General features: G+C 45.9%; 2 protein-coding genes and 1 pseudogene across 2 annotated transcripts; all 3 read right to left on the bottom strand.

Moving 5' to 3' along the window:
* Positions 1-48: 48 nt before the first annotated feature.
* Positions 49-4,118, bottom strand: LOC135543459 (claudin-10-like; annotated as a pseudogene).
* Positions 4,119-6,484: 2,366 nt separating this feature from the next.
* LOC135543044 (claudin-10-like) lies at positions 6,485-8,986 on the bottom strand. Its single transcript, XM_064970146.1, has 5 exons — positions 8,301-8,986; positions 7,847-8,008; positions 7,660-7,741; positions 7,467-7,577; positions 6,485-7,361 (listed from the first exon to the last, which is right to left on the bottom strand). The coding sequence occupies exons 1-5, from the start codon at positions 8,530-8,532 to the stop codon at positions 6,971-6,973; spliced, it is 978 nt and encodes a 325-aa protein (XP_064826218.1). The 5' UTR covers positions 8,533-8,986; the 3' UTR covers positions 6,485-6,970.
* A 1,678-nt stretch (positions 8,987-10,664) lies between these two features.
* Positions 10,665-13,829, bottom strand: LOC135543043 (claudin-10-like). The gene is made up of 5 exons (XM_064970145.1): positions 13,484-13,829; positions 12,727-12,888; positions 12,562-12,643; positions 12,332-12,430; positions 10,665-11,774 (listed from the first exon to the last, which is right to left on the bottom strand). Exons 1-5 carry the CDS (start codon positions 13,701-13,703, stop codon positions 11,618-11,620), a joined length of 720 nt encoding a protein of 239 aa, XP_064826217.1. The 5' UTR covers positions 13,704-13,829; the 3' UTR covers positions 10,665-11,617.
* Between the last annotated feature and the right edge of the window lie 292 nt (positions 13,830-14,121).

Here is a 14,121-nt window from a genome sequence, read left to right as displayed (position 1 = left end):
TAAAGGAACACAGTTATATGTTAGTAAAACAGTCATACATGAGGTATCTACAAGGTGTAGGTGGTGAGACAGTTACCAAATCAAATTGAGTCAGTTCCCATAATGTTTTCATGGTAACTAACGACCAATGATATGAAGCAGTGTATTTCCTGCAGTACAGGAGCTACTGCAGCTCAAACTAAATCGCCCCTGCTAAACGTCCCAGTGGTCCTTGTTGTCCTGATCCTTCTGCCACCTCTGCTCCCTTGGACCAATTGTGGCATTGGAGTCAGTCTGGAAGAGTTTGGCATCATGTATGTGTGTCTGGTCCGAGCTGTGGCATAGGAGTCAGTCTGGAAGAGTTTGGCATCATGTATGTGTGTCTGGTCCGAGCTGTGGCATATGAGTCAGTCTGGTCCGAGCTGTGGCATATGAGTCAGTCTGGTCCGAGCTGTGCCATAGGAGTCAGTCTGGTCCGAGCTGTGCCATAGGAGTCAGTCTGGTCCGAGCTGTGCCATATGAGTCAGTCTGGTCCGAGCTGTGGCATATGAGTCAGTCTGGTCCGAGCTGTGCCATAGGAGTCAGTCTGGTCCGAGCTGTGCCATAGGAGTCAGTCTGGTCCGAGCCGTGCCATATGAGTCAGTCTGGTCCGAGCCGTGCCATATGAGTCAGTCTGGTCCGAGCTGTGCCATATGAGTCAGTCTGGTCCGAGCTGTGGCATATGAGTCAGTCTGGTCCGAGCTGTGCCATAGGAGTCAGTCTGGTCCGAGCTGTGCCATAGGAGTCAGTCTGGTCCGAGCTGTGGCATATGAGTCAGTCTGGTCCGAGCTGTGCCATAGGAGTCAGTCTGGTCCGAGCTGTGCCATATGAGTCAGTCAGGTCTGAGCTGTGCCATATGAGTCAGTCTGGTCCGAGCTGTGCCATAGGAGTCAGTCTGGTCCGAGCTGTGCCATATGAGTCAGTCTGGTCCGAGCTGTGCCATAGGAGTCAGTCTGGTCCGAGCTGTGCCATAGGAGTCAGTCTGGTCCGAGCTGTGCCATAGGAGTCAGTCTGGTCCGAGCTGTGCCATAGGAGTCAGTCTGGTCCGAGCTGTGCCATAGGAGTCAGTCTGGTCCGAGCTGTGCCATAGGAGTCAGTCTGGTCCAAGCTGTGCCATAGGAGTCAGTCTGGTCCGAGCTGTGCCATAGGAGTCAGTCTGGTCCGAGCTGTGCCATAGGAGTCAGTCTGGTTCGAGCTGTGCCATAGGAGTCAGTCTGGTCCAAGCTGTGCCATAGGAGTCAGTCTGGTCCGAGCTGTGCCATATGAGTCAGTCTGGTCCGAGCTGTGCCATAGGAGTCAGTCTGGTCCGAGCTGTGCCATAGGAGTCAGTCTGGTCCGAGCTGTGCCATAGGAGTCAGTCTGGTCCGAGCTGTGCCATAGGAGTCAGTCTGGTCCGAGCTGTGCCATAGGAGTCAGTCTGGTCCGAGCTGTGCCATAGGAGTCAGTCTGGTCCAAGCTGTGCCATAGGAGTCAGTCTGGTCCGAGCTGTGCCATAGGAGTCAGTCTGGTCCGAGCTGTGCCATAGGAGTCAGTCTGGTTCGAGCTGTGCCATAGGAGTCAGTCTGGTCCGAGCTGTGCCATAGGAGTCAGTCTGGTCCGAGCTGTGCCATAGGAGTCAGTCTGGTCCGAGCTGTGCCATAGGAGTCAGTCTGGTCCGAGCTGTGCCATAGGAGTCAGTCTGGTCCGAGCTGTGCCATAGGAGTCAGTCTGGTCCGAGCTGTGCCATAGGAGTCAGTCTGGTCCGAGCTGTGCCATAGGAGTCAGTCTGGTCCGAGCTGTGCCATAGGAGTCAGTCTGGTCCGAGCTGTGGCATAGGAGTCAGTCTGGTCCGAGCTGTGCCATAGGAGTCAGTCTGGTCCGAGCTGTGCCATAGGAGTCAGTCTGGTCCGAGCTGTGCCATAGGAGTTAGGTCTGCAGGGCCTTTTCTTTCAACTGGAAGATTTGAATTGTGAGATGATGAACATATCCGACACAAAAAATATTCCTTTGTTGCAATCTATTGTCTTTCGAGTGAAGCAGGAATATTGTGGAAAGTGTTACGTTGAGCGTAGACCCTCCTTTCCAGAGAAGAAACTGAGTACGAAACCACCGGTGATGAGCAAGAGCGAGCCTCCCCAGCCAATAAAAACCGCTGCTCCCATTTCAAAGAGAAAAAATTTGAATGCATATACTGTATACTTAACTACTTGAAACCAATGTTGTTCTAGTGTGTTCCAGCAGTCTCATTGAAAACTCACTTCTGTGCCTTGAAATTGGGATCCACAAACTCTGATCTTACTTTGTTACCCCACCAGGAGTACAGGATCAGGCCAGAAAATCATAGGAGGAAACAGCTATTATTATCATATCACATTTAAAAAACAAAAATGTAACTAGGCAAGTCAGTTAAGAACACATTCTTATTTATAATGATGGCCTACCCAGGCCAAGCCCTAACCCCGATGACACTGGGCCAATTGTGCACCGCCCTGTAGTACTCCCAATCACAGCCAGTTGTGATACCGCCTGGAATCAAACCAGGGTCTGTAGTCGCGCCTCTAGCACTGAGATGCAGTGCCTTAGACCGTTGTGCCACTCCGGACCGCCGCGCCACTTCAGTTACTAATCAGGTACTCCGTAAGCATATCTTACCAGACGCCAGATAGGTGATTCCCCCGGCGAAGGTGACCCGTGCATTGGTGAGCTCTGATCCTCCAATCTTGGTGCACCCCCCCCCCCCCCCTATCAGTGTGAGGACTCCAGCGAAGAACCCAAGGATGACAGAACAGATGGACAGAGCCCTTACTGAGTGGAGGAACACTGATGCAGAGTAGAACACTCAGTTAAACAGGAAGCCAAAGTGCAGGACTACAATTATGTATTATACACTGAGTATACAAAACATTAGGAACAACTTCCTAACATTGAGTTGTACCAACCCCCTTTTGCCCTCAGAACAGCTACAATTCATCAGAGTGTGGACTCTACAATATACTACAAGTCCTGTGTGGCTCACTTGTTAGAGCATGGCACTTGCAAAGCCAGGCTTGTGGGTTTGAATCCCATGAAGGACCAGTATGAAAATGTATGCACTCACTACTGTAAGTTGCTCTGGATAAGAGTGTCTGCTAAATGACTGAAATGTAAAAAAAATGTGTCAAAAGCGTTTCACAGGGATGCTGTCCCATGTTGGCTCCAATGCTTCCCACAATTGTGTGAAGTTGGCTGGATGTCAAAAAAAGCCAGCAGTGTTGCAGTTCTTGACACAAACCGGTGTGCCTGGCAGCTACTACCATACCCCATTCAAAGGTACTTAAGGCTTTTGCCTTGCCCATTCTGAATGGCACACATACACAGTCCACAGTCCTTTAAGCTTTCTCCTCCCCTTCCTCTACACCGATTGAAGTGGCAAGTGACGTCAATAAGGGATCATAGCTTTCACCTGGATTCACCTGGTCAGTCTATGTCATGGAAAGATCGGGTGTTTTTAATGTGTTGTGTACTCCGTGTATATTGGAGTTTGTGGATTCCACTCTATGGTGTCGCTACTTCCGTCTGCAAAATGTTGATCATGATATTTATAGTCATACTTCTGCCCCATTATCTGCCTGTAATGTAGTACAGTATAAGAGCATCTGCTGAATGACAATCAACTGCACCAAACGGCACTGAAGATCTGGATTACAACCCTCCAAGTTGTAAGAGTCAATATCCCATCATGTATCATCAGATGTCAGGTGTCCATATTAAGACAGAATCACACATCCATGCAAGTTGTGACAAGCTGACCAGAACATACCTGGTAGTCCCAGCATGGAGGGGTACTCTTTGCAGTCGGACACCCCCGTTGAGTCTGAGACACACTCCTTCCAGGGGTTAGAGAAGTAGTTGCCGGTGGTGAGCACCACGCTGCCCACTTCAGACCAGGTCCAGTACTCTATAGCCAGGGTGGAGCTCACCAGAATCCATCTCCATGTACATCATCACCGTCCTATGCTTCATGATGATGGCCGATAAGGAGGATGCTCTCCTCTAGCTTGGCAGTGGTTACAGGGGAAAAAAAGCTATGTTTATGAAGAGGATTTACCAGAGAAATGGATGTTGCTCAGAGATCTTCGGTGTGTGGAAGTCAAGGTGCAGCCAGGTACTTGCATTGTTATGTCACTGATGCCTCCCAGTCAAACCAACATTGTGGACGTTTGGCTTATCTCACAGGGTTTTGCTCCGTAAGCAAACGTCTTCTTTTCCCACGAACCAGGGGGAGATAGCGTCAGGGATGGGGATTCATGAAACTGGTTTCCTCCCTCCCCTCGTATGGGGGTTTGACACTAGGTTTCTCTCATAGCCCTTTATCTCAAATCACAGTAGATGAACTGCTCCCTCCCAGCTAAGGTCACAAGACACTGGTGCATGTAACTGATTCATGTAATTATTCTCTGGACAAACTGATAATGATCTATGTAATATAGCCTATAGAGTAGAGCTGAGGGCAGTATCCTAAAGTAGATCTTTATTGGACAATTTGTTATGCCACAATAATGAAAATAGCATTTTAAAATGAAAAAGAACATGCCAATACACATGGAACAGCTACATAACAAAAAAAACATCAATCCCAGTGCAACATGCCACACGATCACACTGTAGAGGTGGGACTTGTTGGATCCCTTTGGCTCCTGTGACTGTTTTGATTGGCTGTTTTCTCTCGTTCAAAATTCTCTGGTGAGGGGCACCATGGGAGATCTGGAGGGGTGGGCCAATTCCACCCTGCTAGCGTATTAAGATATATTCAGAAAACATGCACTCAAGCTTTATGCAAATCGCATTGTAGACTGAAAATACACCATTCATTTAGAGAAGCATGCATATGTGGTGGTGTATGTAAATCAGGCATGTATGCTTATACTTATACTGTCCTGTACATTTAACCTGTTTGAATGGGCTACTGTGAATATAGTGTCAGAGAGCAGTATGGGTCCTAATATGATGAGGAAGCATCCCACTAGGCCAAGCCAAAGAACAGATCCAATATCATACCTGAGTAGGGGAAAATGTAGGAGAAAAACAGCTTGATAATCCCATACGGTTTGTTATTCCAACATCTTCCCTCAGATTGTTCTATTTGCGACATTGCCTTAGTTTTGATGGGTCTGCTTTGGCATGTAAAAATGGCTGCTGCAACTGTGTTTATTAAACAATAACTGCTGATGTCTGAGACGCCTGCATGATGATGCGTCAGGGATTAGGAACCAATGACAAAGAAGAAAAACATATAGTCAGGATGAGGAAGTTTAAACCCTCTAAGTTAAGGTGATTTGTACGGTATGTGTCCTGGGAGAGGCAGCTGTAAATAGCAGTTTGTCATTGGTTCTCTGGTTTCATCCAATGTAAGGGCACTCCATTCCAACAAAGGAAACCGTTCTCACCAGCTCCACGGCTAGACCAGTCATCAGAAGCCCTCTCACTCCCTTGATGTACACTGTGTAACACAGACAGATCTCATTGCTTTGGAGGCAAAAATTAATTGAACCTGGCGTAGCCAAATAAAATATATTGCAAATATCATGTATCGTTGTATTGTTCAGTATGTATCATAGCTGTGTTAGCTTGCCAATATGCTTTAATTAATTAAGTTCAGTTTAGAGAAAGATTCATATTAACAGGCACCCGTAAGACTCCTGATTATTCCACACAGAGATACCAGATACGAGATGAGAGATTCTAGTACTCAAACCACATTTCACCGTCCTCAGAACCCCAAAGTCCACACAGTTGACCACAGCGGTAGAGTCCTCAGAGCAGTCCTTCCACAGGTTGGACCAGAACCAGGTCACACTGACGATTCAGGACCCACCCTGGCCCCTGACCTGGGCCACCCTCCAGTAGTCGATAGCCAGGGTGCAGGCCACAAACACCCAGTTCAGCATGGACACCACGAGGCCCAGGATCTGAACCAACTTTCTCCACATTCCTCTGTCTGGACAGGTGGAGAGGATCGCTCACAGGGACCTCCGAGGGTAAGTTACCGTAATGGAGCTATTTCAAGGTTATTGGTTTTATTCAATCTAGTCACGGAATTCACAAAAATGCATTGTTTAAAAAGTATTCCATATTAATTTAGAAGAGCACAAGATAGGAGCATCGGTCTGTCAGCTGTGCGGCATATCACTCTTGGTTTAAATAGGGAACAGTGTCCGGGCAGAATAGAGTGGCAACACCAAAAACACAGACTGTTTACAGGCAGCCTCCCTGACTGCTTTGGCAGGTATGACTGTGCTGACAATATTAGGAAAGTAACATCTAAAAGAGTTGGTGATTATTTATAGACCTTAAAATATCTTGATTGTGATTGGACTACAGTTGAATCGTTTGAAAAGGGAGAACAACAACAACACGGAGTCAGAGAGAGCTTGGTCGAAAGGCAGAAAAGTCCTGCTTGAATGACATTGTCAATAGCAACACATTAAACAATGAATGTGATGAAGCGTTTTATTTAATGATAGTGAAACACACCCAGGATAAAAGGCCATTAGATACAGAGGCATTCCCCCACATACAGATTCACAATTGGATCATCGTTGGGCTGTCATACGATTCAAACATTTAATCGAGTTAATCAAAGGATCTGTTGTGATTCATCGCAAATTCATAATTTGCTCAAATTGAGTTGTCCAAAGCAATGGTTAGCAAATCAGGTAAATTGATAAAGCACACTTAATTTAACCTCATTGTTAACGTGTTTTGACATCAAATTGTTTTTTTTAGCTGTGTAAATTATGTATTTTGGATATTCTCACTGTATTTTGAAAGCTTTCAGACAATGAGATGAATCCCGATTTAAAGTACAGTAGTTCACTAAAATCCCATGAAGTTAACGGATTAACTCTGCCAGCCCTAATCATCATACACAGTATATACAATTGTTACTTCAGTTCAATCCAGTCAAAATCACACATACTTGAACAGAACCAGGTCATATGTAAGAGTTTTTGATAAACAATTCTCTCTCGCTCCTCCTTGACCCACTGGATAAAGAGGACACTGTAGTACTGCTGCCGCTGCTCACCTCGGAGTGCACTGACCCATGAGACCTCGACCTCGATGAACGACCAGACGTCAAAGACCCACCGTCAGACTGCACAGAGTTTGAGGACCGCCCAGACCACTCTGAGTTGGACGCGCGACCGGACTGACGAGACTTTGAGGAGATGGCAGACACATCTGAGTGTGCAGCTTTGGAAGAGATCTTAGATGCAGATGAAACCTTGATCTTTGAAGTGATCTGGGATACTGGGGACTGTGGTGTGGTGGACTTGGCCTGGTCGCTCTCAACCTCGGGAAGTTCAGGGATGACTATGGTTTTGCTGGGAGAGATGATACACAAAATGAGAAAGAACAAATCAATGCCAAGTGTGTTATGAGTAAATGAATAACTGTTCCATGATGATCATGGCTATGCTTGTACTCACCTCTCGTCCCCACAGAGCAGTTTGCACACAGAGACCAAGTAGAACCAACCCCCTGTCATATGGAAAGCTGATCCCACCCAGCCAAGAAACAGAGGAGTCCCCAGGTCAAACCTGTGTGTGTGTGAGAGAGAGAGAGAGATAATTAATATTATCTTGTAACTGAATGGAAAAACCTGCATCCAAGTCAACTCACTTTAATCCGTCAAAATAGGGGTTGAAGTATTCCCCAGAGACGTATTTTGCGTAGACAGCGTATCCCGACGCAGCCAGAAAGCCTGCATAAGACGAAGTAAGTCAGTCAGCTACTCTCAATCTGCTACAGTGTGCATCTACCAGGTTGCTTTCACAGAGAGAAAAGTCAACTGAAAGAATATGTTTACCGCTGATGATGTGACAGACTCCTCCAGTGAAGAGCTTCCTGTACTTCGCCTTGTCCTTGCCCCCGAGGAAGGTGCACTCCATCCCAATGAGACTGAGTACGAACCCCAGCATCCCCACAGACAGAGCACCCATCAGCAGGCCCCTCACAATCTGGATGTGGTCTGGTTGATTAGAACACAACCGAACGCACGGTCACATTTTACACTACAGTAGGCTTTATAACTTCAGTGGAATAACCAATGGCACTGTACTGAAACAGTCTAAACTCACAGAGGTTTGTCTGCATTGCTTTAAAAGACAAAGCACAGTAATACTCACATATTAACATCATTTGGGTAAATTAACTTAACTGGTTGTCTTCAGATGTGTCCCTCTTGTTGATATACGACTTCATGCCCACCATAGAAATAGAATTAGAACACAATATATGATGCATGTCTCTACGGTACTTACTGTCCACGGACCAGAGCACAGGGAAGTCTTGGCAGTTGGTGACAGAAGTGGAGTCGGTGAAGCAGGCCTTCCACAGGTTAGACCAGTACCAGGCCACCTTGATGACAGCCGAGCCGCCCATGCCCCCGATGGACGTGACCTTCCAGCCCTCCATGGCCATGGTGCATGCCACAAAGATCCAGCCCAGCACTGTCATCAGGAAGCCCCAGATCTGCATCACGCGGATTTTCATCCTGATACTCCGGTGTGTGGAGTCAGTCTATATGCTCTATATCTAGATAACCCTCAAGTTGTCTTATTGTGACCGTCTCTGTTGCGTTTCTTTTTTCGAGATCTGACTTACTTGGCAATTCCTTTTCCCCTCGTCTATACGATGGTGTGTCTCCTTGGTGGAGCCACCGTCCAGTAGAGCCCGAGTCTCCTGCTGTGCTGTAGAAGAAACCTGCTCATCCCAGTCATACAGCTTGGTAGCAGGGCTCAGTACGACTAAGGAGACAGTCATTTTGTCGCTCTACCTGGTTGTCACTTTTCCCATACTGCATGAGGGTGGATATGGGTCTGTTGCTGCTCAGGTTCCCAGAACCTTGTTTGGGTGCTAAAGATGTTGACCTAAGCGTTTATCTCACGTTTCAAAAACATCAATCTCTATGTCCCAAGCTGATTCCTTGGGTTTTTGATTTATTTGACTAATTCTGATCAAATGTATTGGAAATAGATAAACAAGACCTAGTATGGCCAAAAGGCTATGAGAAAAACCTGACCTCATCTCAAGATTATCATTATTTTAAATACAGTGCAGGTCTGACCTTAACTAGTTCAATAAGAACTCATTACCTGAGGAATTACAACTTCAGAGTCCGTTGAAGCGCTTCCATTGTCCGTTGACATTGCCTCAGGCTGCGGTAGGTTATTAGCTAGGTGTGCTGCCTGCTTCACTTATATAATTAAAACATAACGTCTTTGACCTCATATAATTATGCTTAAATCCACGGCTCTCTCTGATGGTATTAGTTGCATGGGGAATGGATTTTCTTGTGGTGAGTGAAGATGAGAAGGGTCTTCTTTGTACCGAGTCCCTCGGCTTATTGGCAAAGTAGATGGGACATTGGAATGGACCCACTGTTGTGATGCATGGACCTATATGGTGGTAATTCATGCTTTTCATTAATCAAGGGCTAATAAGAGAGAATGAACAAAAGAGTGGTTGTGTTCACTGGCAGGGTTATTATGGGTTATAAAGCACAAATACCTGCTGCAGAATTACATACAATGAGAATTGAAGAAATATAAGTAAGATTACATCCAAAGATGCATACACAGAACATTGTTTGAATTTCTATCTGTCAATAGTTTGATTCTACAGTCCTCTAAATAAAAGTATAGACATACGGTCTGGTGGTGTCTTGTTGAAAGGCAACCAAACTGTGCCTCAAACTGTGCCTCAACCACAGTCCGAATCTGACTCGACTTGTGTACGGAAATTATTTGCTGTAAATTTGGCCGAAATAACTTTGGGGCGCAAGGATTCTTCGTGTTGAATGTAGAATCTGATGTGACAGGATAAACATGAATTATGGATGCTTGTGAATCATGTGGCCATTCTGATGCTTCAATCCATACAAATTAGGAATATTAGACTTATTGCATACAATAAAACTGTAAAAAAAAAAGTATGGTGTATTCATCTCTTGATTCATTCTGAAAAATATGGACATCAAAATGGGAAATCACTCACCATTATTGATTTTGTCTAGATGTCTGGCTATCATCCAAACATAGTAGCGTTGTCAGAGTAGGTCCTCTGACCAACCAGAGCTGCGGGACACCCGACACTTGTTTACGGATACACAGGACTGGAGCAGAGAGGACAGGGCGGCTGCCAGCTGTAGCTCCATGCCAGCTGGTGAGAGTCCCCCGGCTCAGAGGGCCAAGAGGATTCGCGGAACAGGGTTAAGGTTTCCATTGATCAGAAGGTGGAGATAGATGGCAGGCGGCGGGGGGGAAACTTCCGATTCCCATATCCGAGTCTGAACAAAGATCAACTGGGGCAGGACTGCTGTTGATTGGTAACTCTGTGATCAGCCGAGACAACGGAATCCCCTTTCTGTCTGTGGTGGCTGGTAGGAGGCCATCTTTCAGTGTGAGGTATATTGCAAAAATACAAGAACTTGACAGTTCTTGAGAGCACACAATGCTCTCTATTGACTCTTCCTTCATCTAGGCTTCACTTGTGGTCTGCTAAAGGGTGACAGCATACGGCAGACAGGCATTGGCTCCACAGTTGAGTTCCGGAGGTAGTTGTCATGAGACACTCATACAGAGGTCCATGTCAAAGTGATAAACCCCCAAATTAAAATATCCACTTATTCAATCCCCCTTTTCTTTATACTTAATTGGGGCAGCAGCGTCGCCTAGTGGTTAGAGCATTGGACTAGTAACCGAAAGGTTGCAAATTCGAATCCCCAAGCTGACAAGGTACAAATCTGTCATGAACAGGCAGTTAACCCACTGTTCCTAGGCCATCATTGAAAATAAGAATTTGTTCTTAACTGACTTGCCGAGTTAAATAAATAAATAAAATAAAATTCTCTTTCATCAGATCATTCAGAGAAAATGATCACTGAATTCCTACTTGTATGCAAAAAAAACAGCATTTATTGACATTGCCACTGTTTACAACATATTGGGAGATGTACAGGAATGAACCAATCGAGTAATGTCTTTCGATGACCTCAAACGGACACATATTCCTGATATTTGTTCTTGAGGCATATCTAATGAGCAACAATGGATTTGGAAGAGCACCAGTTCGTTTGTCCCTTCAAGGTGACCCGGGAGTTCATACTGTGATCCGAGCCAAACCGAATTTCCTGCCCTGTGAAGAAAACAAGCTTATCTGATTTCTTTTGTTTATCGCCCGTTGACAGAAGAGACCTATTACCTAATGTGGTTTTAGAGAGGAGCCAACAATCTATTTCCTCTTGCTGATTTCAAGGGTTATTTCCACCAGCATTGTTTGTGCCACAGGGGGTGACATTGTTCAAGTCAGTTATACAGCAGAGGCACAGAGACAGCAAGGAGTCTCCTTTGGCAGAGAAGACATCAAAAACAATGTTCTATGTACAGTGCATTGGAAAGAAGTGCGATATCAAGGAAAATAAAAGCAGGTAGCATGCATCACACCCTTAGGTAATGTAATCACACAGGAATCCGTCTCAATAAGGAAAAGATGACCTCAACAAGCTTAGCCCAAGGGTCAAACAGTCCACGGTCACCTCATTATGACCATATGCCCAATGTCAGTGGTCCGTCCGTTGTCACACATAGACGTTCTTTCCAAACTGCCTTGAGTGTTCTGCTGGGTCTCGGGGGTCTGTGGAAACTGGCGATTTGTAGAAACTGTTGGCAGACTTGCCGGGTTTGTGACGCTTGGTTACCATAGACGTACCACCACTGTAGGAGCACTCTGCTCGACTAGAGGAAAACACTAAGGGTTACTCCTTTGAGATATACAGTGTCCTCATTCCATTTCCATGGTAACACAAAAAAAGTCTGAGTTCAGAAGACGATCTAGGCCAATTGTAGTGACAGTTATTGAAGCAGCCTGTTACCTCATCCCACCCTATGCACTCGTTCCCTAGGCCCCCCACCCAAGGTGACTTTCACATATATACGTTGACACTATACACAAAGAAAACATTCAGTCATCAACATACAGTGCATGTCCTTACATTGTTATCACTATGAGACAAGATGTTGACAGTGATCCCTGCATATCCCAGTACTTAAACAACTTCATTACAGTTCATATTAAACTGCTTCATTGACTTACTGAATGACAAGCTTTACGGTCCGTCTACTCTATTATAGATAACTTTCCATTTCTGTGTCTCAGTCAACATGATGTTGAGATACGTACCGTACTTACAGATTACATAACACACTGAGTAAATGGACGGGGGGGAAACACGTCTGTCAAAGTAATACTTTTCTGTAATTGACCATCGTATAATTAAATTGTACAAACTTGCCTGAAGCCCTCTGACAAGGAGAGGCAGAATATGAGTCCTCCTGAAATGCAGAGCACCGAGCCAGCCCAGCCGATGAAGAGCGCTGCGCCAAGCTCAAACCTGGCAACGAGAGGACGGGCATAGCCGGCAAAACCAGTGACCAGTTAGTAAATACATGTGCTCACTGCATTTCATTTGTCTACATGCAGTGCAGTAGGACATTAAGTAGCACAGTTAAGCTGAACACTTACTTTTGAGCAAAAAAGAGTGGGTCAAAGAACTCTGATGTGATCCTGTGTGCGTACAGGGAGCATGCAGTCAAGGAGCAAAGCCCTGCAGAGAAAACGGAGAGGACTCAGCTCTGGTCTAAATAGCAAGGAGTAGTTCAACAAGCACACAATATAATGAATATTCACCATTGAGTATGAAGTGAAGGCCTGAGAGGCCTGTTAGTCTGGCCTTGGTGCTCTCTGAGCCACCGATCCTGGTACACTTCATTCCCATCAGGGCCAGGGTGGCTCCAAAGAACCCCAGGCACACAGACGCAATCATCAGGCCCCGACACACCTGGATATACACTGGGTGGGTGTGGGTGTGGGTGTGTGTGAGTGTGAGGGAGAGAGAGATAAAGATAAAGAGACAAACACAGAGTTATCTCACACTTGTAAAAGTGCTCTGACTTTCTCAGTTTTCCTTTCATTGCCACTTTAAAAGCATTGTATCCTCAAATGGCAGCTTGAACACCCGGTTCAAATGCTGCTCTGGCCTCTGGTAGTGTATCTTTTAGAGGCTCTTGGGCCTAAGCCAACAAACCGATAGGGTTATCAAATTCCAAATACCACTTTTTTCAAAGCCAGCCATTCATCCCAGGAGACGGATGCTTAAGATGTAACACATCTGTGATTAGGTCAAAGAAATCACACACACACACAAACACACACACACACACACACACACACACACACACACACACACACACACACACACACACACACACACACACACACACACACACACACACACACACACACTCCTTTACAGTCACAAACAGACACACATATGCACACACACACAAACACACACGCAAACACAAAAATACACACAATCACATACAATTACAATGACAATACAACATCACAGCAAAAATAGCAACCAGCTAAAGTTTGGACTGACCATCCAGAGCCAGCATGGAGGGGAAATCTTTACAGTTGGACACTCCTGTAGAATCCGTGACGCAGGTCTTCCACAGGTTGGACCAGAAGGTCGCCGTGGTGATGACTGTCCCATCCACGGAGGACACCTTCCAGTAGTCAGTAGGCAACGTGGAGCAGACCAGGATCCATCCAGATATGGTCAGGATGAAGGCAACGATCTCCGTGGCCATGTTGCTCATCCTCCTCGGATAGTCCTGTCCTGTCTGTTGTAGAGCTGGGTCAGGTAAGCTGGTTAACAGCAACTGCGGCAGATGAGACTGTATGTCTGTGGAGCTGAAGATAGTGGATGGAGAGCAGAGTCAGTCCAGGATGAATGGTTAGAAGGTGAAGTGTGTCCGTGGTTAAGATGTCGTAGCCTGGTTTATGCTCAACAGGGAGGGCTCTGTGTTCAAGCCTCTGCACTTCTACCTCTGGACCAATCCCAAGGATACACATCACTCACTGACACACACACACACACATACACTGAGACACACACACACAAACACTGACACACACACACACACATACATAGTCACACACACACAGACACATGCTCTCTCTGTCTCTCACACACATAGCCACACACACACACACACACACACACACACACACACA

Source organism: Oncorhynchus masou, chromosome 7 (genome assembly GCF_036934945.1).
Source record: "Oncorhynchus masou masou isolate Uvic2021 chromosome 7, UVic_Omas_1.1, whole genome shotgun sequence".
Lineage (NCBI taxonomy): Eukaryota > Metazoa > Chordata > Actinopteri > Salmoniformes > Salmonidae > Oncorhynchus > Oncorhynchus masou.
The sequence above is the reverse complement of the archived record's forward strand: the minus strand, read 5'-3'. Positions and strand labels throughout refer to the sequence as shown.

What these genes read in the sequence shown, in the direction of transcription:
- LOC135543044 (XM_064970146.1), bottom strand. Translation starts at nt 8,532, where the DNA reads ATGAAAATCCGCGTGATGCAGATCTGGGGCTTCCTGATGACAGTGCTG. An exon ending in TGTGCTCTGGTCCGTGGACA is followed by an intron (nt 8,009 to 8,300) that starts GTAAGTACCGTA and finishes CTAATCAACCAG; the next exon opens with ACCACATCCAGATTGTGAGG. An exon ending in CCCTATTTTGACGGATTAAA is followed by an intron (nt 7,578 to 7,659) that starts GTGAGTTGACTT and finishes ACACACACACAG; the next exon opens with GTTTGACCTGGGGACTCCTC.
- LOC135543043 (XM_064970145.1), bottom strand. Translation starts at nt 13,703, where the DNA reads ATGAGCAACATGGCCACGGAGATCGTTGCCTTCATCCTGACCATATCT. An exon ending in CCTTCACTTCATACTCAATG is followed by an intron (nt 12,644 to 12,726) that starts GTGAATATTCAT and finishes TTTTCTCTGCAG; the next exon opens with GGCTTTGCTCCTTGACTGCA. An exon ending in TCCTTGTCAGAGGGCTTCAG is followed by an intron (nt 11,775 to 12,331) that starts GCAAGTTTGTAC and finishes GTTTTCCTCTAG; the next exon opens with TCGAGCAGAGTGCTCCTACA.